Source organism: Panicum virgatum, chromosome 3N, assembly GCF_016808335.1.
Source record: "Panicum virgatum strain AP13 chromosome 3N, P.virgatum_v5, whole genome shotgun sequence".
Lineage (NCBI taxonomy): Eukaryota > Viridiplantae > Streptophyta > Magnoliopsida > Poales > Poaceae > Panicum > Panicum virgatum.
In genome coordinates, this window is record NC_053147.1 from 61,904,594 (window position 1) to 61,927,155 (window position 22,562).

General features: G+C 51.0%; 1 protein-coding gene and 4 non-coding genes across 5 annotated transcripts; all 5 read left to right on the forward strand.

Moving 5' to 3' along the window:
• The first annotated feature begins 14,974 nt into the window (after positions 1 to 14,974).
• On the forward strand, positions 14,975 to 19,080 carry LOC120666519 (heat shock 70 kDa protein 4-like). The gene is made up of 2 exons (XM_039946380.1): positions 14,975 to 15,311; positions 17,108 to 19,080. Exons 1-2 carry the CDS (start codon positions 15,098 to 15,100, stop codon positions 18,841 to 18,843), a joined length of 1,950 nt encoding a protein of 649 aa, XP_039802314.1. The 5' UTR covers positions 14,975 to 15,097; the 3' UTR covers positions 18,844 to 19,080.
• Positions 16,002 to 16,107, forward strand: LOC120668269. Its single transcript, XR_005672364.1, has one exon. It is a non-coding gene; the product is annotated as a small nucleolar RNA Z194 (small nucleolar RNA).
• Positions 16,271 to 16,352, forward strand: LOC120668241. Its single transcript, XR_005672338.1, has one exon. It is a non-coding gene; the product is annotated as a small nucleolar RNA Z195/SNORD33/SNORD32 family (small nucleolar RNA).
• LOC120668242 lies at positions 16,598 to 16,682 on the forward strand. Its single transcript, XR_005672339.1, has one exon. It is a non-coding gene; the product is annotated as a small nucleolar RNA Z196/R39/R59 family (small nucleolar RNA).
• Positions 16,747 to 16,885, forward strand: LOC120668275. Its single transcript, XR_005672369.1, has one exon. It is a non-coding gene; the product is annotated as a small nucleolar RNA F1/F2/snoR5a (small nucleolar RNA).
• Positions 19,081 to 22,562: the final 3,482 nt, after the last annotated feature.

A 22,562-nucleotide genomic window follows, 5' to 3' on the forward strand; every position in this document is an offset into this window, starting at 1 on the left:
CCTGGCTGGGCTTGCCAGGGTCAGGACGTCACTCGGGAGTGGTGGCGCGAAGCTGGCCAAGCTCAGCCGAGTTTGCCGCAGTGGTGGCGAGGTCGAAGTACTCGCAGCTATTGACGTAGGCCTGCTCGAAGGATCCGCTCACCGTGATGACCCTGTTCGGGCCCGGCAGCTTGAGCTTGAGGTAGGTGTAGTTCGGCACCGCCATGAACTTGGTGTAGGTGGGGCGCCCGAGAATGGCGTGGTACGCCCCCTTCCAGTCCACCACCTCAAACGTGAGGGTCTCGGTGCGGAAGTTGGCTTTGCTGCCAAATGTGACCAGCAAGTCGATGTTGACGACCGGGTACGCCTTCATGCCTGGCAGGATGCCGTAGAAGGGGAAGAGAGAGGCCCGCAAGCAGGCTCGCAGGATCCTCATGGCCTCCAGGGTGTCGATGTAGATGATGTTGAGGCTGCTGCTCCCGTCCATCAGCACCTTGGACAGGCGCATATTGCTGACGACGGGGTCGACGACGAGAGGGTAGCTCCCAGGCCGAGGGATGCTGGCCGGATGGTCATCCTGATTGAAAATCATGGCCGTGGACGCCCATTTTAACTTTCTGGGAATTGAACTCGCGGCAGCACATACCTCGCGGAGCCGCACCTTCTGCAGCCGTCGGGAACACTCGTCCTCCAGGGCGCCGATGATGACCAAGCACCGGTTCACGTCCGAGAACTCTCCTTCCGCCGGCTTCTCTTTGTCCTGGTCGGCATCGGACCGCTTGTCGCGGCCGTTGCCGTCGGTCTTGGCTGTCCTGCGAAGGAGGCGCTTCATCATATCACAATCCTTGAACTTGTGGTTCACTGGATAGCCATGGCTTCTCCAGGAGCTGGTTGAAGTGGTCATTCCTAGGTGGGCGCTTATCTTGGCGCTCGGTCACCGCGACCTCGCCGGCGGCGGGAGGTCGGCGATTCTTCTTGTTCTTTCTGTCCTCACGGCTCGAGGAACGCCTGTCGCGGTTATGTCGCTTCGCCTTTGCCGCATGTGGGTCGCGCTCGAAGACGGCCCCGACCGCCTCCTCGCCGGAGTCGTGATTGATGGCGATCTCTAGGAGCTTGTGCGTGGTGCGTGGCTTTTGGCACCCCAGTTTGTGGACCAGGGTCTTGCAGTGCGTCCCGCTGAGGAACGCATCGATGACATCGGCGTCGATGACGCCTGGGAGCGAGTTGCACTGCTTGGAGAAGCATCGGATGTAGTCGCGCAAAGACTCGCCGCGTTCCTGCTTGCAGTTCTTAAGGTCCCAAGAATTGCCAGGGCATACGTACGTGCCTTGAAAGTTGCCGACAAATACTTTCCGGAGGTCTACCCAACTGCCAATGGAGTCGGCAGGCAAGAACTCCAGCCAGGCGCGGAAGTTCTCTCCCAGGCATATTGGAAGATACTGGATGATGAAGCGGTCGTCGCTTGCTCCTCCGGCCTGGCATGCAAGCCGATAGTCTTCCAACCACACGCCGGGGTTCGTATCCCCAGTATATTTCACGACGTTCGCCGGTGGCCGAAAGCGCTGGGGAAAGGCGCCCCCCGGATCGCCATGGAGAAGGCATTTGGCCCGGTGGGGTCCGGGCTCGGACTCCAGTCGCGGTCCACGTCGGGGTCCCAGGGGCGTCCCCCTCCCCGGAGCGGAGAGCGCTCTAGGATGGGCGCGTATGCCCGCGCGTCCCCTGCTCGAGCGGCCGCGCGGTCAACGTCGGCGTGGTGCCTCGCCTGCTGCCGGCCTTGGATCACGCTGCGCACGTCGTAGTTGGGACCGACACGGTCGTGAATTGGCGGCCTCGGCGGGAGAGGAGCGGATGCCGCCGCTGGGGCTGGCACGCCGCCCATGTTGTCCCGCTGTGCCGGTGCGGGGTGTTGTATCTCGGATGGCTCCCGGCCACAGTGGCTTGCACCGCCAGCGGGACACGAGGCGGCGGCCTGTCGGCGGTGCAGCGAGGAGCTCTCCGCCTGCTGGACGGCAGTGAGTTCCACCAGGTTTCTCACCTGGCGGAGAAGGTTCCTTTGGGCCGGATCCTCCGGCTCCGGCAGTGTCTGCAGGAGGATCGCGGCCGCTGTGATGTTCTGGCCTGCACGGAACTCTTGCGGGAGCTGCATGCGGGCGTCATTGATTATGTCGCGGTTGACCCCGTGCGCACGTTGACGTGCGGAACTCGTGGGGTTTATCCCTTTTGACCCGGAGGGAGCCCGTGGAGGCTGGTCCACGGGCGGGGGCGTCTGTTGGCGACGGCGGAGATCTTCGCCATGAGCCTGTGCATTGGCGAGTGCCCGCTCGCGGTGGTCCGCTGGGGTGTGCGTATGCTCGGACGGCACCCCCTCCGGCGACGGATCGTTGTCTGCCATAGCGCACATGCGCGGCGGCGCGGATGTTCCCTCCAGGTGGTTGTCTCCCGTGCTAGAGGAATCACTCAGGGGATCCTCGAAGCACAGGAGGTCGTGGACGGAGTCGGGGTAGCTCTCCGTCACGCCCACGAACTGAGCCGCGGGCTGGCGCCCTTGGGCGGCCTTGTGCAGCTCCCGAACATAGACGCTCGCGGAGTTGCGTAGGCCGAACGGGAGCCGCTCGGAGAACGAGCGGGGTGTCGGGAGCGGTGGTCCGCGCGCGAGCTGACGAGAGACATTGGCCAGAGAGAAGAGGACCAGGTTGACGTCCTCGACAGCGGGGTTGGAGGCCATCATGAGCGCGATGCGGCGGAGCACCGCACGGGTTGGCTGTGATGGCATGCTCTTCTTGATGCGCCAGCGAACTGATCGCCAACGCCTCAGATTGCGAGGCTTGGGAGGAGGAGCGGGCTCCTCTGCGGCCGCCGGGGCGGCTTCCTCCTCGTGGAGGCGCAATGCACCGAGCTGGTCGGTAACGAACTCCAGACTCCCGAAGCGGAAGGTCTGGGAAGGCGAGAATGGTGGAGGCGCCCACGATCTGTCACAGGGGATCGCGGGGATTTCCAGGGAGCCGAAGCAGATCGTCTCGCCGCGGCTCGCCGCCGGAACGCTCCCCACGGACGGCGCCAAACTGTCGTTGCGGGAAATGGATGACTACTAAACTACTCGATTGCTCGTTTGATGTGCGCTTGATCGGATATGGTCTAGCACGCAAAGACTCGAGGATTTAGACTGGTTCAGGCCGAATGTGCCCTACGTCCAGTATGGGGGGTGGTGTTCTTGCTCTATTGCTCTCGAGCCCGGGTGCTCAAAGTTCAGTGGGGAGCTTACAAGCTGGTCAAGTAGTGTCGAACCTCTAGGAGTCCAACCTTTTCCTACGTGGGGGACTTTTCCTTTTATAGTCCAAGGTGGGGCCCCCATTTACATACATCTAACGCTGTGTCTTGGCACCGTCGGGGTGTCCTTCGTTTTTGTCAGTCGTCGGGGCCCACTCAGTCGGTCGGGAGTGGGCAGGCTTGATCCTGGCGTTCTTCTTGGGCAAAGGATGATCCTGGCGATCTTCTTGGACAACGGGTCGTCCCGGTGCTGTCCCATCCTTGCTCAGTCAGGGCGGCCCGATCACTCGGAGGGTCGTTCGGTGGGTCACCTCTGGTCTTGTCCGTCTGGGCCTATGTCCCTTATCAGCAGGGCTACCTCACATCTCCCTTGCGTAGCCCTTGCCAGCAGGACGGCACACCCGGTGAGGGGTGCATTACTGAGGTCAGGCCGAGGGCGTCCGGTCACGCTCGCTGGCGTAATGAGGTGGTGCGCAGAGGCAACCATCATTACGGTGGGGGAGGCGACGTTCGTCGACTCCCCCTCCTGTAGTTTCACGGGGCCCGCGCGGGCGGCGCTGTCCCTTTGTCAGGGGGTCCTGCAGACTTTGCCCACGCCGCAAGATAAGGAGAGCTGGCGTCGCGGAGCCTGCACAGGGTCTGTCTTGGCCGACACACCTGTCAGGGGGAGCGGCGTCCATGGAGCGCACGTCCCAGGTCATCCAGCATGGCTCTGACCGGAGCGCTAGGTCGGGGGGCCGCCATGTGTCCCGGGAGGTCGGGCTCCCGGGTTTGTTGGCTTAGGAGCGAAGGCAGCTCCCCACGCGGCTTGGTGGGCCGTCCCGTTTTCGGCCCGGTGAATTTGCTGGGCTTCCCTTTGCACGAGTCGGGCCCGTCAGGGGTCCCGAGTTTATACCCCTGTCATCTAGCATTTATAAATTTACAATAAGGGCTGCAATTCCTTGAGCACTGTCGTAGTATGACAAAGATCCTAACATGCAATGAAGCAAACGGCAAAGAAACATGATAGAAGTTAGGGGAATCAAAAGGGTCCAACCTGATGTGCTAGGAATCACGTGGTATTAAATCACAGCTGGACCGTGGAGGGTGACGGCGGCGCACGAGCTTGACGCATCATATATCCCCATAAGATATCTAGGAACAATAGCACCATTGAGAGAAATGCTTATAGTGAGATGCAAAAGAAATCCAAAATTTCAAGCACGGGACAAATAGCACCTACCGTACATTTATGTTCTTTTACAGATTCTATTCAAATCACTTGTAATTTATCCCTCTCAATCGATGTTGTGAGTTGAATGTGAGCTAAGTCGGATGGACTGACTGAACTAACAAATTTTATGGTAGTGGTATCTGAGTTGGTGTATGAGCTCTGGGCGGCAGCTAACTTGGGATACTAATCATTCGACACAATTATTCTTCATATAGAACATGGCAGTGACAGCACAGATATGTCAATGAGTAGTTTCAGCAAGCACCTAGCAAGCACCTAGCACGCATCGGTGAGAGGCGCGGACTGTTGATCGAGACGGCTGGATCTCCGTCCTCATCACGCCTGCACGCGTGGACACACACGTCAGTACCATGTTTCTCGGAAACAGAACGAGCAGAGCAAAACCCAAATGCGACAGAGACTTGAGCAGAGAGCTAACGATCTTGACCTTTCGAGCTCATGGCCTTCATCACCTTCCTCCTGCACCCCCGCAGCAGCTCACGTTCACCTTCAGATCAATCCTCTGCGCAATGATTTCACCGAGCCATGTAACAGGTAGTCATAAAGGTGGTTTTCGGGTCTGTCAAGAAGCATGCTATGAGACATAGTCGGTCAAGATGGGATTTGCCCTCTTTACAAGAGAGATATCTCTAGGCCCCTCGAGTAATTCGGATCAGGAAATGCATGGCCATGCTAGGGTTAAGAGTTAACCAAGGATTCCGAATCACAGCATCGAGAAAGAGAGGTCAGCTTTAAGTTAGACCAAATATCGTGAGGCAAAGGGAACAGCATGTATATGATATTGTGGCGGCTCGTCCGATATGATCCTTGTGTGCGTATAGGAGTTGACATGTCTTGCTAGAGGTCATTGTCTACTATTGGGCCGAGTAAGAGTACTCGGGCCATGTCTATTCGTATGTGAGCCTATATGCTCACACACTTAAGGGAAAGAAGCCTGATAAGGATGATATCCGAATTAAACTGGGCTTAGGTGCACTAATGAGCCTTTTCGGCCCAAAAGGGGCGCCCAAGGCAGCCCACCTAAGGGGCTATATGAACAGTAGTCGCGGCGCGCTGCAGTACCTCCCCTCCTTCGCGCCCAAGCCCTAGGTCGCCTTCGCGGACCTAACAGTCCGGATCGCGACGCTTCTTCCCGTACGTGTGGATACCTTAGAGGTGCCGCATCTGCTGCACAAGGACGAGCCGCACTTGAGGAGGTTCTTGCAACTGCACTGCCGGCTTCCATCTGCACTACACCGACGCGCTACAGAAGTTCCGCAACCGCGCGTCTAGTGGTAATCCCGTGATCTATAACTGCAGTAATCCTGGTTTATGCGGTAGAAAATTTTTGTTTTTGCTACCCCATATTCCTACACCATGTGCCCTTGTCAGCCAATGCAACACAACTACACAAGCAATCGATCTATGGACGCAGGACGCGTGCGCTGAGCAAGCTCCGGTACCTTGAGCTCTACTTCCCTAGCTATGGCGATGATGACTACGCGCTGGAGCTCGCTGGAGAGGCTGGCTCTGATTGGGAGCCGATCAGCGACGGGATCCTCATTGATGGCAGCCTAGTAGCGTACGTGGATTGGGAGAGGAGGCAGATAGGGAGGATGGGCAACACGGATCGGGACGGGAAAGCAATAATTTTGTGATTGACGAATCCATACGCATTAGGACTCATGAAAGAAACGGGGGGGGGGGGGGGGGGGGGGGGTGGGTAGCAGACTCGCAGAGGCGAGGGTGGGTACATGGGCGGGTAAGCCGGCCGAGGGTGATAAAAACAATTGGTTTTTAACAGAAACACGCTCCAACTCGTAGTTTCTATGGGTCTCCACCCCCTCCCTCAACCCCGACAGACGGATCCGGCGTGAGGGGTACGGTGGGCCCAAATTGGGTTAGAAAAATTTTCAATTGTTTTCGATCTTTATAGTATAGATATAGATTATGACCACCATATTTGAAGTTCGGTTAAATTCGGAATATCATCCGGATGATTATCCTTGTGGTTATCACTCACATTTTAGACCAATCAGATTGTGCCAAGTCAATGTTAAATATAGAAACGAGATCTGAGTGATACAACAATTTCTATCACCCACAAAAGCAGCAATCTTTCACAGTAAGAAAAACCAAGTGAGAAGAGTCCAAAAAATCACTAAGAAAACTTGAATACCACGTGCTTGTTTTGTTGTGTTGTTTGGAGTTTGGATAAGATGCATCATACATTCAGTTGAGAAATTGAGTGAGTCACTTCTCTTTCTTATCCCAACGTGGCCGCAATGCATTCACCTTTAGAAGCAACCGGTCAGCATAAGACACAATTTTTTTCTCAATCTCCTGTGCTTGTTGGGCGGTGCTGCAGAAAAAAAAGATAAGCATGCATTCAGCGAATGCCCAGCACGTTCACTGACGCCGATTTATTGGAGTTGCCACGGCCCATTTGTCAATTCGGATCCCTTTTTATCACACACTTTTCGAACACAGGTCCGTAGAAACAGTGGCGAAGCTAAAGCAAATTGGAGGGGGTGCGCTTGTCTTGTGGGTGCATAATGTTGAGTCATGGGGTACAAATATGGTGAAAATTTGATCATAATCACTGTTTTTTCATTTTTTAGGAGGTGCATTAGCACTCTCTAATGACAACGTAGCTTCGCCCCTGCATAGAAACAAAGATCATGCGCAGATTAGGCGTGTTTGGATAGGTGCTCGTGTTTGCCAGGCCAAATTTTGGCCGTCAACTGCGAGCACCCTCACCGTTTGGATAGCAGCCAGGATTAGCATGCTTTGGCACCCGACCACCCGTGCCTTCCTTGCAGTTCATTTTCGTGCCCCCACATGGTCAAAATCGTGGCCGGCCGATTTCTGCGCTCAAATTTGGTCGGCCAATATCTTTGGCAGACGCTGGCTACCACCAGACACGCCCATTGTGCAGTGCCAGACAGGGGCGGAGTTAGGATTGCATAAAACAAAGCTGATATAATTTATATGGTAAAAACTAAATCACTACTAGGAATTTGCTTTTCACCGTGGTGCATGTGCACGAAGGAAAATGAATCTGGTTTCGCCCCTGCTGTTGGAGGCTTGGAGCAAGGAGATTTCTGTGTCTCTACGCATGCAGCTGCAAGAAACACGAACCCAAGTTCACTTTACAAAAGCCCGTGGCGAATTGAGTCCACATGCATGGCCCATCGGTTTTGAAGCTGTTTCATTTTATCATACGGTTGGTATCTAAAAAGAGTGTTGATGCTTCAGTGCTATATTATTCCTCCCGATCGTGTTTGCTACCGGTCAAACGTGGTCCATTTTAACTTCGTATAAAAATTTATTTGGGGCAAAAGTGTTTCTACCCCTGTTTTGAAGCAAAATGGTGATTTTGCCCTTATTTTTGAAACTTTGTGATTTTACCCTTACTCTTCACAAAACATGGGCAAAATCAACTAAGAAAATGGTCAAAACAGGGGCAAAAACGCGTTGACCAAGGGTAAACGGCAGCTTCGTTTGAAAATGATGAGGGTAAAATCACAAAGTTTAAAAATAAGGGGTAAAATCACCATTGAGGTTTGGAGCAGGGGCAGAAACACATTATTCCCAATTTATTTAGATTGACTACGTAGGCTAGATTTATGTTTTGTGAGTACTTTACAAATTTAGAATCATAACTTTAATTTGCTTAGTTGTCTAGATATATAGGCCCTATCCCTATGCATCTCAATATACAGAAAAGCCATCTTGATTATTATACAGCAGGAGCGGTGACGCGGTGGACGTGGACCAGCGGTATGGTGCGTCACGCCTGGCGAGCTCAACGTTATTTTTTTAGGATGGTAATGCATCATATCTCATAGCTCTAGTGGTACCTTCAGAATCTAATTTGACTTTTATATATTTTTAGTTCGAAATTATATTAGATTAGAGTCTGACTCTTAATTAATTAGATTATCAAATCGAATTTTAAGATCCTTTATCACCCTGCCTGAAGACTATGGTACTAGCGGCGAGCAGGTACCTGTGTTCCTCACAGGTGTATTGTGGTTGTGGTAGGGTTTGTGTTGTTGTGTGTGGTGTTGTTCAGTCGTGTACATGGTAACAGAATAACGCGTGCATACGCGTAGTTGCGTATGTACATTTGCGCCACCGTATCAGTGTACTGTGTTTTATGTACGCATACATCTGGATCTATCGGCAGATGCGACGAAGCAGCAGAGTGCATGATCCGTACTTTGTAGCTGTTGGGTCGTGACCTTAAAGCAGCCAAGTCAAATTTTGTCGACGGCCAAAATCAGGGCAAAGAAAAAAAATTAGTGAAACTATTGGTGTTTGCCTATTTGGATGCTACCAACCATTGATACAGAATTCATTAGTATGGATGACACGTCGGCCGTACATTCAGTCTGGATGGAAAGCCAAGAATTGGATTCACCCAGACTGAATGTACGCTATATGAGGACATGGAAAGTGAAGAATTGGATTCAACCGCGTGAAGATCCTCTTGGCTCAACTCGCGCTCTTCTTGGATGGGTTCGTTATGGTTGGTAGGGAACGAAGAGCTTTCTAAGAGACAATCTAAGATCTCTCTTCATTCCATTGGAGTTGTGTGCGTAAACGAACCTCCGGCGGCAATGTCGAAGTCTAGAGTAGACTTCATGTCTAAACCCGAGCAAAAGATGTCCAATGATACACCATCGGGTATAGATAAGTCTCGGTAGATGCCAAAAGACGTAAGAATCTAGTCTATGCTGCTCCTATAAACTTCTTCTCTAATTGCTCGAAGCTTAGGATGTCTATCGGTAAGGAGTCTATGTGTTCTGAAAGGGAGAACGAGCGACAAAAGACAACTCGAAGTTCTTCCCAATTATAGCTCATACTTCCTATTATGCGGGTGTACCATTGTTTCGCCCTCTCCGTGAGAGAGAAGACAAACAATTTCCACTGCAACGTGTCCTATGCAATGTTTTACAGTCGTCTAGTCGGACCTAGTCGCCATGACACCGATAAGGTGATTAGTCGAGATTAGTCGTCGATCAGGCCGATTAGTCGAGCCTAGTCGTCTGTATAGTCGTCCTATCATGCAAGGACCGAAATGATATGTATACTATACATTACATAGTGTATATCAAGCATGAAAACCGCAATGATGGTCAGTTCGTCACTCACTTGTGAGATTTGGGTGACAGCGAGTCTGAGGCACATGCATTTGTGCATATATACCTAAAACCTAATGGGTCTAATGCCAGCCCAGCAGCTCAACCACACAGTTGACGCGGCCCATTACTGCAAATCTGATCGTTTTCCTACATAGTCGAACGACTAATCGCGACTAATCGGACGACTAGAATTCTAGTAGCTCATACCTAGTCGTTGCTCCTTATTGGTTCCAAGGGAATGATAAGCCCGACTAATCGTGATTAGTCGGACGACTGTAAAACATTGGTCATGTGTCATGCCCAGGATTACCAAATGTTAGGAGTAGCGTGCGAGGGTGGGATGCGATTCGTCGCAGAAGGCCCACCTGTGGCCCACATCCAGTCTGGCAAGCTCTCGCCGCCGTTCGCCTCCGCGTTGCTATTAGGGTTAGGGTTAAGGTTCCGGTGGAGGGGTGGCCGGCGAATGGTGGGTGGTGGGGGAGTGGCCAGCAGTGAGGTCGCCGCCGGCCATGGTGATGGTCGAGGTGGCGGCTTTTAGAATTTTGGGTTGCCTGGGTTGGGGCGGCTTCCGATCCATTGCCAGCAGCTATAGAGGAAGGTCGGGGTGGCGGCGACCAAGCGGTGGTGATGGTTCGGCCAGAGGTGGAGATGAGGCGGCTTGGGAGCGCTGCCGGCTGGACGGGGCTCGATCCCCGAGGGGTGGTGACCGATGGTGGGTGGGCGGGTAGCGCGGCAGCGGGAGCCACTGGCCGGGGCTATAGACCGGGGGATGCCAGAGGAAGAAGAAGCGAGGAGGTAGGAGAGGTGGTCGGCTCTCGCAGTGGGAGGCTTCGACTCCCAGTCGACTTGCGACTGGCAATACCCGCTGTATGCTGCAAAATAGCTACCCGGACATGCTTCAAGCCAATCAGCTTTAGACCATTGATAATGCTGATTAGCTCTTTAAGTGGGCAAGCCTCGTGGGTGCCTAGACTAAATAAATTAATGTATTGCAGCAGGATCTCCAAATATGCATTGCACATTTACAGTTAGGAATGTTACACAATTCTTATTCCTAAACCTTAGATTCTGTTATTCTAAAAAAAACCTTAGATTCAGTTTGTTTTGTCTTCTTAAGCATATATTGAATCTGTGTTAAAGTGTCATTAAATCTAAAAATAAGACAGAGTGTTCCTTTTACAAGAACATGGGGGAATTTCTATAACCAAAACTTTATTAATCTTAGAAAACTATCAATTTTTATTTTGTGCACTATTATAACACCTTGACTGCGAGAAAGTTTTACATGTAATTCCTTGCTCCGCCTCTCCATCGGATATGCCTGTACTTCGCCCCCCCCCCCCCCCCCCCCGCCCCCCTCCCGCACCCCTAATTCCTGGCTCCGCCCGTGTACGTGTCATTGATATTTCAAATTTCAAAACACAAGTCACAAAAAAAATTTTGAAACACAATTTGATGTGGATCAGGAATCGTAGATTCGATTGCAAAGGATGACTTGGCACAAACGGATTACAAATTAGATCCACAGGTTAGGAGAAATAATCACTTGTTGCTAGATCAGCAAAGTATTCGGTGCTTTTAATCTCATGATGCCACGTCGTCATAAGCTGAAATGTTGAACTATGAGACGTTATGCACAAATTAGGGAATTGCAGAGTAGCTACAACTAGATAACTAACACCAATTTTTGCGTCTATTATATCATCCGAAAATTATGTGGCATTACCTGAGATCGTCTATAATGTATCACCAAAATATTTAAGGCAGCCACAATGTCACTCGAAACTAGTCTGTAAGCCTCCTAAAGTGGTCTATATACATTGTGAGCTAGTTTTAAAAGCAGTCCATAAGGCTGTCGAGGTAAAGTAGTACATATTGCTATTGCCTATCCACAAGTCTAAAATATTATTTCTTTCTCTCTCCTTTCTCCTCACCAACCCGATTTGTGTGTACCCCTATATGCACTGCAGGTCCCATGTATAAAGACTACTACCTGACTCAATATTGCTAGTGTTTTATTAGTTTATGGTTTGCTAGTATGTGGACCCACCTTAAGGGCATCACGAATGTGTAAGGTCGGGAGCGTCTCTGAGGTGGGTCCCATGATGCACTAAGGCCAGGCAGGGGCGGGCCCACCTCAATTCAAGGGTATTCAGCTGAATACCTATTATTTTTGCAAATTTTTTTTATATATACATGTATATGCTATGTATACATTGGTAAATATGAAATTATTTTTGCAATTTTTTTTATATATACATGTATATGCTATGTATACATTGGTAAATATGAAATAGACTGGCTGTCTGCATATTTGGGCCAAATAAGCTTCCAATCGGCATCCCTTCCTTCCCCCGCGAGGCCCAGTAGCAACTACGAGGCCCAGCAGGCCCATTGGACACAATCTCTCTTAATCCTCATCCCTCTCCCGCACGGCCGCGCCGCTGCCCGCTGCGGTCTGCGGACGCGCAGGGCCAGAGCGGCCAGGGCCTTGTCGCATGGCGCCTCGGCTGCTGCTGCCTGCCGGTGCAGCGGTGCTGCCTTTGTGTGCTGGCGTGCTGCGCCGAGCCGCAGACCGCAGTGCAGGGACTCGGAGCAGAGCAGTAGAGTAAGCACTGAGCAAGTGAGCAGTGAGCAACCGGTGGTGAGTGATGTACCTTCGTGCTTTATTTATTTTGCGATTTGACGAATAATTGCTTTAGTTAAGGACTTAAGGTGCTCTATGTTGTTGACTTGTTGGTCATTGAAAGGGAATTCTTCTTGCAAGTCAAGCGGATATCATCACTTATTTTCAAGGCACGAAGGATCGGAAAGTTGTCTTATAAATTTTAAGCTTTCTTATCATTATGTTATTTTTTGCTTTAGTATGCCAAACAACTAGTACTTAGTATGTTGGATAATTTCAAGATTTGTCCAATTCCATGATAAATGTATTATGATCTTGTTGTGCATACTCAATTTATATGTCCTAAATATTAAAAATTATTGGTATGGCATGTGATTCTATAATAAATTATATATGCCGGTAGGCTAGGTTACATGCCGTCAAAACATTTTCTACCCTTTCATAGTTTCGAATACCCACTCTCTAAATCCTGGGGCCGCCACTGAGGCCAGGGCCCTTGTGTATAAGACCGAGCTGTATTTAATGATGGGTCACACAGGGTGGGTTCTGCACAAGATAAAAAGTAATTCATGTGTCTAGCTTAGGGTCAGGTCTTTATCTTTTTTGGTTAGAGCCCCCTTAGGACCGGACGTGGTATGTATAAGGTCGGCTTTAAGATCCTTAGGAACCCTTGTTCTGTAACACTATGGATGCCCTAAGAACTAGTTGGGCCATGAATATTGCTCTCGCCCTAACATACCGATCAATGTACTTGCCTCAAGCAATTAGTGTCCATTATGGTGTATGGCGCAATCGCTGGCCAGTCTGTGTCGAGCAATTCGTTGCTAAGACTGCAATATTTCTTCTAAGTCTGTGTCGAGCAATTAGTTGCTAAGACTGCAATATTTCTTCTAAGTAATTAATAAAGTTCTCTCTTTAGTCTTTACCACAAATGTACTTGCCCCTCGATTGTTCATATACTCTCTCCGTCCCGCAAAGACTGTTTGTTTAGCCTCCAATTTTGTTCCACAAAGACTGTTAATTTAGATCATAGTAAAGTCTATCTAATTAAAGCAATATCAAATACTAAGAAATAATTGCATAAAGAAGAGTATGGAGCCAATCAAATGCTTAAGTAGATGTTATTTTCTGGTTCCAATGTATTTGTATTATTGGGATCTAGGTAACCAAATAAACAGCGTGGTCTTCAATCATAACTGCTATAGTTAATTAGGGGTATCATGGTCATTTTGCACTACTAGTATGTCTGAAAGTTTTTATGGGACAGAGGAGTATATTAAAGAGAAACACGGTGGGTATGTGATTTCCTGGAAATTTTGACAGATTGACCAGAACTGGTCACTGATGCGTGTTTCAGTTGATTCAACTTTCCCTTTTTAAGGGGGTGTTCAGTTTTTTTTTGAAGCCTCTCATCTGGATACATGCAGCTATAGTATCTGTTCGTACATGCATGCACACCCACTCTGAACACGCACACACTACAAACAAACCTACATCTACACATAGATCAGATCCGTGTCCTTTTTGAAATCACCGGAAGACTCCGTAGACGATGGGAACGTCGCAATACCTTTGTGGCTTCACGCGTGAGAGGCGCCGATGACAAGACGATCGAAGCTCCTGTACACAAACTCACAGACTCGACGCCGGCAACGGAGCACACACCGGCGAAGGAGTGAGAAGTTTGGAGTACCTTATTCCATACAGACGACGCCGACTCCCCCAACCAAGCGCCGTCGGGAAACACTGACCTCACGAGACCACCGGAGAAGACGTCGCCGGATTCGCCTTGGAAGAACCAAAACTCGTCCCTATCGACGCCGCACGAAGCAACATCGACAAGAAGGAGAGGGGAGGCCCACAGGTGCCAGCCGCCAGATGAAGCGCACCCGCACCGCCTGCCGCCGCCAACCCCGCCTGCCGCCGTTCAGCTAGCCGCGCAGCCCGCAGCCAGCCCACGACCGCCACCCTCCGGCCACTAGCACCACCAACAGCCAGCCCCGCCCGCCGTCGCACGACCTCCCGCCGCCGGCCGCGCACAGAGGCCGGAGCCGGGGCAGAGAGTGGCGGCCGCGCGAGCCACCACTCGTGAGGCACGCCAAGGCACCACAGCCGGCGAGGAGTGGACAGCGAGCGGCGAGGAGAAGAGGGAAGGAGGAGCAAGTGGCACTGCCGCTCCAGCTGGGAAAGCACAGGTGAGGAACAAAAGCTAACAGATCATAGATCTACAGCTGTACATCTTCCACCCGCCGATGGAGCCGGGCTCCCCTCTCAACTCAGGCGGCCCGAGGGCCGCCGGAGGAGAGGGTGCCGGCAGATTGCCGGAGGAAAAAAAACACTCGCCTGCTTATCGCCCTCTCTGACCCGTAGCAGCTGGTTTAGGGGTGTTCAGTTGATTTAACTGGTTGGGCTCTTTCTCCTCGTGGGCTGCTTCGTTTGGGCTCTTTCTCTTTGTGCATTGTGCATTGTGCCTTGGGCCTTGGGCTGAGATCTGATCACAGCCCAGCCCTCCTCCGTCAAAGATTCCTTTTTCGCATCTGAAAGCAATCCAATCAGAAAAAAGAGCCGTTTGAACCAGCTGAGCCGTAAGGCGCACGCGGAAAGGACACCGCCACGCGCCCGGCGCCGCAGGATCCCATCTCAACGGCTCGGATCTCCCCACGCCGAGGCCCGGAACATTCTAGAACCCCAACGCCCACGCGCTGACGCGACCTTGCCCCCCTATAAAATCTCCCTCCCGCGTCCGTCCTCCACCTCTCGAAACCCTAGTCCCCCTCCCATCCCCGGCCGCCACAGTTCCCCGTCTCGTCCCCACCTCCGGCCCTCGCGAAGCGCCTCCTCGACCGCCGGGAGTGAGAAGAGATGGCGGGCAAGGGCGACGGGCCGGCGATCGGCATCGACCTCGGCACCACCTACTCGTGCGTCGGCGTGTGGCAGCACGACCGCGTCGAGATCATCGCCAACGACCAGGGGAACCGCACCACCCCCTCGTACGTCGCCTTCACCGACTCCGAGCGCCTCATCGGAGATGCGGCCAAGAACCAAGTCGCCATGAACCCCATCAACACCGTCTTTGGTGAGCACCTCCTCGATCCCACTCGCTACTTGCTCGTCCCCCAGCTCAGATCTGCTTTGTTTGACGTGCCTAGTCCCTCGATCTGGTCGATCTGTCGCGGCCTGGCTGGATCTGCGTTAGTGCTAGATTTGTTAATGGCTTGTCTTGTTGCGAGCATGGATGATTGCTCAGATCTAATCGAATTGTAGCTGTGTTCTTGCCTGGATCGAGCGTAGTTCTATTTATTCTGGTCTGACTCAGATCTGTCAATAGTAGTGTCTTAAGCTTGTACGGTCTGGTATTGTGATCGAAATCTGTTCTGTATGACTTAGTGTCAGCTGTTTGTTCAGATGCCGTGAATTTTTTAGTATTGAATGAACACTAATAATATGTTTTTTCAGTAGATCTTGATCAATTTGTTTGTCCTCTGCTGCTCAGCATGTTAGATCTGTTAATATTTGAGGTTCGATGTAATGTTTTATCTTGAGCTCGAGAAGTCTCTGTATCCAAGTACTTTTGCTTTACATGTGTCCTTGATGCTTATCTACAATCTCAAAAGCTGCCTGTTACCTCAATTTGTTGTTGTTAGAAGTGTTACTTGAAGTTATGTCTTGTCTCGATGATTTTTGTCACTGAGATTTACACGCATACCAATGTTTTATGAAGCTTTTGATCAGCCAGAGTAGCATTTTATTAGCCAATTCTTGACCTGGCAGATTAATGATGAAACAATCACCCCAAGCGCTTTATTCCACTGATTAAGGGTGATGGAAAGCTATGTTGTCATAGCTTCTGTGGTTTTCAATCTGAAACATCTGCCGTTCAAGCATTAAGTCCCTTACCATTTCTTTTATGTTCTACTAGCATTTTCTCCTACAGTCATGCTAAAGTAAATCAAGTTTACTAGAATATATCCTATTTTCTTTATTTTTGGTGTGTTCCCTTTTCTATCAGTGTGTTCTATTTGGTTTTTTAGTACTGGGAGAAGTGATGAGATTATATCCACACGAGATATCTGCATTCGTTGTGATGATCCTTTCATGCACTACCATCTGATCTCTCATTGTTGATTTTAAACTTTTGTTTTAATTAGAAACTGTTCACAGTTATAGCTATTGTGGTTGCCACCTCTGCACACTGAGCATTCCTTGATCAGCCCATTTGATAAAAAAACTGTGGTAGTATTTGTAGCTCTGATATTTGAAACATTTAAGGCATTGTTGCAACTTTTCTTCACTATAAACTTCTTTGTGATTTGTATATTTGATTTGAAAAGTTTGCAGAAATATTACCCTGGTCGTTTTATGTGCAGTCTGTGATGCAAGAATTCCCATTTCCTGAGTCACAATGATTATTACAATGAAAAATCACCATCTTTCGGCTGAGATTGCACATCCAGTTTAAGTTACAATGTCTTTAGATCCATGCTGTTTGTTCCTTATATAGTTACTGCAGTCAATGCCATTTGGTATCTGATGCCCAATCGTTTTTATGATTGTGTGTCTCGAAACATGGCATAAAACAAGGGGGATTGGATCTTGCGACACTGGTTGCTCATTTATGTGCATCCTGTTACTATATGCCCGTTTACATTGTTTATTCCAGCTATTTTTTTTGTAGTAATCACTTGTTTGGTATTCGTCTGCAAAGATGATGTATTATTGCTGAAGTTAGGGTTAGTGTATATTTTGTTGTCTGAGCATTATGTATTGTTTGCTGCCATTTTTTGAAGTGCCATATATTCTTACTCAACAATTGATGTTTGTCAGTGTAGTTGGTTCTTTAAAGCAATCTCTGACAGAATTGTTCTCATGCAGATGCCAAGCGTCTCATCGGCAGGAGGTTCACTGATGCTTCTGTCCAGAGTGATATCAAGCTCTGGCCATTCAAGGTCATTTCTGGACCTGGTGAGAAGCCCATGATTGTTGTCCAGCACAAGGGTGAGGAGAAGCAGTTTGCCGCTGAGGAGATCTCATCCATGGTTCTGATCAAGATGCGCGAGATTGCTGAAGCTTACCTTGGCAGCACTATCAAGAACGCTGTGGTCACAGTTCCCGCCTACTTCAATGACTCCCAGAGGCAGGCCACCAAGGATGCTGGGGTGATTGCTGGCCTCAACGTGCTGCGTATCATCAATGAGCCGACTGCTGCTGCTATTGCCTATGGTCTTGACAAGAAGGCTACCAGTGTGGGCGAGAAGAATGTCCTCATCTTTGACCTTGGTGGTGGTACCTTCGATGTTTCCCTCCTCACCATTGAGGAAGGTATCTTTGAGGTCAAGGCCACTGCTGGTGATACTCATCTTGGCGGTGAGGACTTCGACAACAGGATGGTCAACCACTTTGTCCTGGAGTTCAAGAGGAAGAACAAGAAGGACATCACTGGCAACCCTAGGGCTCTCAGGAGGTTGAGGACAGCCTGTGAGAGGGCGAAGAGGACTCTGTCTTCCACTGCCCAGACCACCATTGAGATTGATTCGCTGTACGAGGGCATCGACTTCTACTCCACCATCACCCGTGCTAGATTTGAGGAGCTCAACATGGACCTGTTCAGGAAGTGTATGGAGCCTGTTGAGAAGTGCCTGCGGGATGCCAAGATGGACAAGAGCAGTGTGCACGATGTTGTCCTTGTTGGTGGTTCTACCAGGATTCCCAGAGTGCAGCAGCTGCTCCAGGACTTCTTCAACGGCAAGGAACTGTGCAAGAACATCAACCCTGATGAGGCCGTTGCGTATGGTGCTGCTGTCCAGGCCGCCATCCTGAGCGGTGAGGGCAACGAGAAGGTGCAGGACCTGCTTCTGTTGGACGTCACCCCTCTGTCCCTTGGTCTGGAGACTGCTGGAGGAGTGATGACCGTGCTGATCCCGAGGAACACCACCATCCCCACCAAGAAGGAGCAGGTGTTCTCCACCTACTCGGACAACCAGCCTGGTGTCCTGATCCAGGTGTACGAGGGTGAGAGGACCAGGACCCGCGACAACAACCTCCTGGGCAAGTTCGAGCTCTCCGGCATCCCCCCTGCTCCCCGTGGTGTCCCCCAGATCACGGTCTGCTTCGACATCGACGCCAACGGCATCCTGAACGTCTCCGCCGAGGACAAGACGACCGGGCAGAAGAACAAGATCACCATCACCAACGACAAGGGCCGCCTGTCCAAGGAGGAGATCGAGAAGATGGTGCAGGACGCGGAGAAGTACAAGTCGGAGGACGAGGAGCACAAGAAGAAGGTGGAGGCAAAGAACTCGCTGGAGAACTACTCCTACAACATGCGCAACACGATCCGCGACGAGAAGATCGCCTCGAAGCTGGCCGCCGACGACAAGAAGAAGATCGAGGACGCGATCGACGCGGCCATCAGCTGGCTGGACGCCAACCAGCTGGCCGAGGCGGACGAGTTCGAGGACAAGATGAAGGAGCTGGAGAGCCTGTGCAACCCCATCATCGCCAAGATGTACCAGGGCGCGGGCGCGGACATGGGCGGCGCCGCCGGCATGGACGAGGACGCGCCGGCCGGCAGCGGCGGCCCGGGCCCCAAGATCGAGGAGGTGGACTAAGCGGCCGTCGCGTCCGTCGTCGTCTGCGGTGGCAGCCACTAGCCCCCGCTGCTGCTGCGAGTTATCGTTTTCTGCTGTGTCGAACTTAATTATGGTTGGTCGGTTGGTACTCTGGTGGTAATTTTTGGACCTCGTGATGGTCGGTCCGTCAGTAGCGTGTGTCGGTGAACAATGTTATCTCGCTGGCTTGATTGGTTGATCAAGCGTTAAGTAATACGGTGTTATTCGGTATCTCTATTTTTCTCCTTATGTTTCTCTACTTTTATTGTTTATTCCAGCGTGTCTGCTGCTGTGCCGTGGCGAACTCTCGACTTCTCGTAGTCGTAGGTGTCTGGCAGGCTCGGTTCGTCGGCCGGGCTTGCGTTCGGTGCGGTGTTCCGTCGCTTCGGCCGCCCGCGCGCTTTTCCTTGGTCTCGAATCATGCGGCGTCCACTGGATCTCGAGGCTGGGCCGCGGGGCGCTCCTGCTCGGGTCGCCCGGCGCTTTCCTTTCCCTGGGCGGCCGCCGCTTTAGCCGAATCAGCCCAGGCACCCGCCAAAGCCCCCGCGCGCCGGTGTCCGCGTCACGACAAGCCGAGCCGACGAGCCCTCCTCCTGTGCCGTCGCGTTACCATCAGAAAGAATCTCCCCGCCTCGCGTCGCGTCACATGGGCCGCGGGACGCCGCCGCAGGCTCCGAGTGGGGCGCCTTTTGCCATCTTTGACCGTGCTTATATAAATCTGGGCTGTAGGTTGTAAAGTTTTTGAAAAATCATTTTTCTATATTTGAAATACTAAATATAGATTAATCACAAAATAAATTACAGAATTCGTCTGTAAATCGCGAGACGAATTTAATGAGCATAATTAATCTATCATTAGAGGTTGATTACTGTAGCATTACTATATTAATTTAGTGTATAATTACGGTCTAATTATGTTCATTAGATTCGTCTCGCAATTTACAAACAAATTGTGTAATGTGTTTTTTATTACGTCTAGATTTAAATCTCTATGCAAGTGTCGGAAAAAAAAAGAATTTTAAACTTTGCAAGGGCTGATCTGAAGGCGGGAGGAGTCTTCAGGGCCAAGACACTCGCCCTACAGCCGGCTGCCGTCTGAGTCGGAGCGCCGCCGTGGTCGTGGCCGCCGGCCGGCGTCCGAGTGCTCGCTGACGCCGCTCCTCCGCTGGGTAGGTAGTAGGAGACTAGCTAGGAGTAGGTCGCGCGGAGGGAGGGGGAATATCTGCGATGCTGATGTCTCGGCTTTGCCTTTGCTTGATGTGAAGTTGGTGCCTCTGCTCACTCAGCTCGCCGGTTCCTCGACGCAGGTTACGTTCCTCAAAAGGATACGAGAGAGTACAGTGTGGCAGTGTGCAGCACGGCAACACAGGCTGGGAACGGGAAGGGCAAAGATGAAGGCGTAAAAGGTGAAGACGCCTTCGAGTGGCCGAAACGGAGCGGTCCACCGCGTTGCGCCGTAGAGTGGGGCCCTGATGGCAGCGTGATATGCGGCTTAGGGCATCACTAGTGTATGAGGGCGGCTCGACCTTAAGGCGGGCCCCGCGAAAATATGAGGTCAAGACCTGTAGTGTATAAGATCGATCAGATCTTTAAAAGATGGGGTCCCGCTTCAAATAAAAAACAATTCATTAGGACCTCTTGCCCCCTCCCCGTGTCCGTTTGGCCAGCTGTTGCAGCAATGCCTAATTTTTTTTATTCGTTAAGACCCGGCCACAAGTTTGAGGCCGGCCTTTAGCATTTTTTGGTTGAAGCCGATCTTAAAATCAACCGTGTAATGTCTAAGGTCGACCTCAGTAGTCTTAAGATCTTATTTTCTACACTACGGATGCCCTTATTATTGGATTGATCTCTTTCCTAATAGACCCACTTGATTTGCGCACTGATCGGGGGCGCCCAACCTTAATGGTTGGTGGGCCCCCGCTACACAACGCTAAATAAAGAGGGGTGAAGGGGCTGGGGCACGGGTAATGAAGATCGTCGCGCCGCGCCGTCAGTACCATCTCCCACATTCTAAACCCTAGCCGATCTAGAGGGTGCGCTGGAGCAGCGGGAAGCTTCACCGCCGCCTCCATCGACGCTGATCCATCGGCGTCGCTGCCATCGCCCTCGACTTCGACGTTACGCTCACGACACCACTGCGCCGCTCGTCGCTGCCTTAGAGCAGATCGTCATCAGCGAACCAGAGATGGCCGCCGAATCGAGCTCAAACGCTGGTGGTTATGGTCTCTCTCTACTCTCTCACTGTGTTCCTTCATATACCGCTTATGCAATAGATCTAGAGACTTTTGCACTTGATGTAAAGAAAAGAAAAGAAATCCTACTCGATTTATGCACTGTGTCGATCCTAGAAGTATAACAATGGTATCAATCGCCTACACACGTGTAGATCGAGGTCAGGAAAGATAGTTTCGAGTGCGAATCGAAACAACAGTCAAAGAAAAGCAACTCGATCTCGGATCGAAAAGTTTCAAACCCTATCATTCGAACTCAAATCGATAGAATCAAAGCAAGAACAGAGAGAATCGATGGCAAATCAAGTTCAACAGTGAAACCTTAACCCTAACCCTAGAGGAAAAGGGACGCCGGACTTACTTGGTCTATGCGTCACCCATGGCCGCACTTGTGCGGGATGGATGAGCGCCGTCCTCGCCAAGGGGGTGCACCACAGCAAGCAGCCGCTCGCCGTTTCGGGACGCCGGGGGCACGAGAGCGCGCGCGAGGGCTCAGGGCACCGCCGCCAGGCCGCTCGACGGCGGCGCGCTCTCGCACGGGCGGAGCGCGCGCGCCGGCGAGGGGGCCGACGGCGGCGCCGGCCACGCTCTTCCTCAGTCGCCATGGACGCTCGGGTCGCCGCTGCGTCGCGTGGAGATAGAAAGGGGGAGGGAGAGAATGATGCTAGGGTTTGGGGCGCGGCGACGGCGACGCGGGTTTTGTTCTGGCGAAAACCGCGGACGACCGTCCGATCGCGATCAACGGCCGCGAGAGCGTCTCGCCTTCTGGACCGGCAAGCGGCCAATGTGGGCGGGGAGGGGGACGCCGCGGCGGGCCGATTCGGCGGCCCGGCCGTTGGCTGTCGGGCCTCGGGCCCAAGGAAAGGTGGCCAACCAGGACGCGGGCCGGTTTTTGCTCCTGGGCTGCCTAAACAGTGTTTCGTTTTATTGTTTTTCTATTTTTTCAGAAGCAATTTCAATAGTTTTTTTGAATGGTTTTGATTATAGTTTGATCTCTATTCAATTTTACACCAACGTGTTTATTGTTTAGAGATAAAAGTTTATAGTTTTGCTTCTGGAAATAGAAATTCCTACATGTTTCCGCTGCTAAGGTTATATAGTTACTTTTATACTTTAATTCGAACCAACGAGACAATTAAAGTTTAAGAGCATGGTTAAAAGGTTATTTTTGAGGATTATGGTATTGTTAATTTTCTGACCAACATTGTTAATTACAATACTGTAATTTCATAGTTTTTGTGCATTTATTTTTATTTCTGCCCAACGGTGATATAGATTTATTTGCATAAACAGTTGTATGTTCTATTTTTTGACCAACATTGGAATTATTACATACAATTGTTGTTATTATGTTCTCACTATTTTTTTGAAATTTTCAGCGGGGATGAACTTGATGGGATTCATCAGTCACATCTCGACTCTAAAAGGAGACAACTATGGCGAATGGATCAAGAAGGTTGATCTTGCTTTCGTCTGTGGAGAGGTGGA

What these genes read in the sequence shown, in the direction of transcription:
- LOC120666519 (XM_039946380.1), top strand. Translation starts at nt 15,098, where the DNA reads ATGGCGGGCAAGGGCGACGGGCCGGCGATCGGCATCGACCTCGGCACC. An exon ending in CCCCATCAACACCGTCTTTG is followed by an intron (nt 15,312 to 17,107) that starts GTGAGCACCTCC and finishes GTTCTCATGCAG; the next exon opens with ATGCCAAGCGTCTCATCGGC.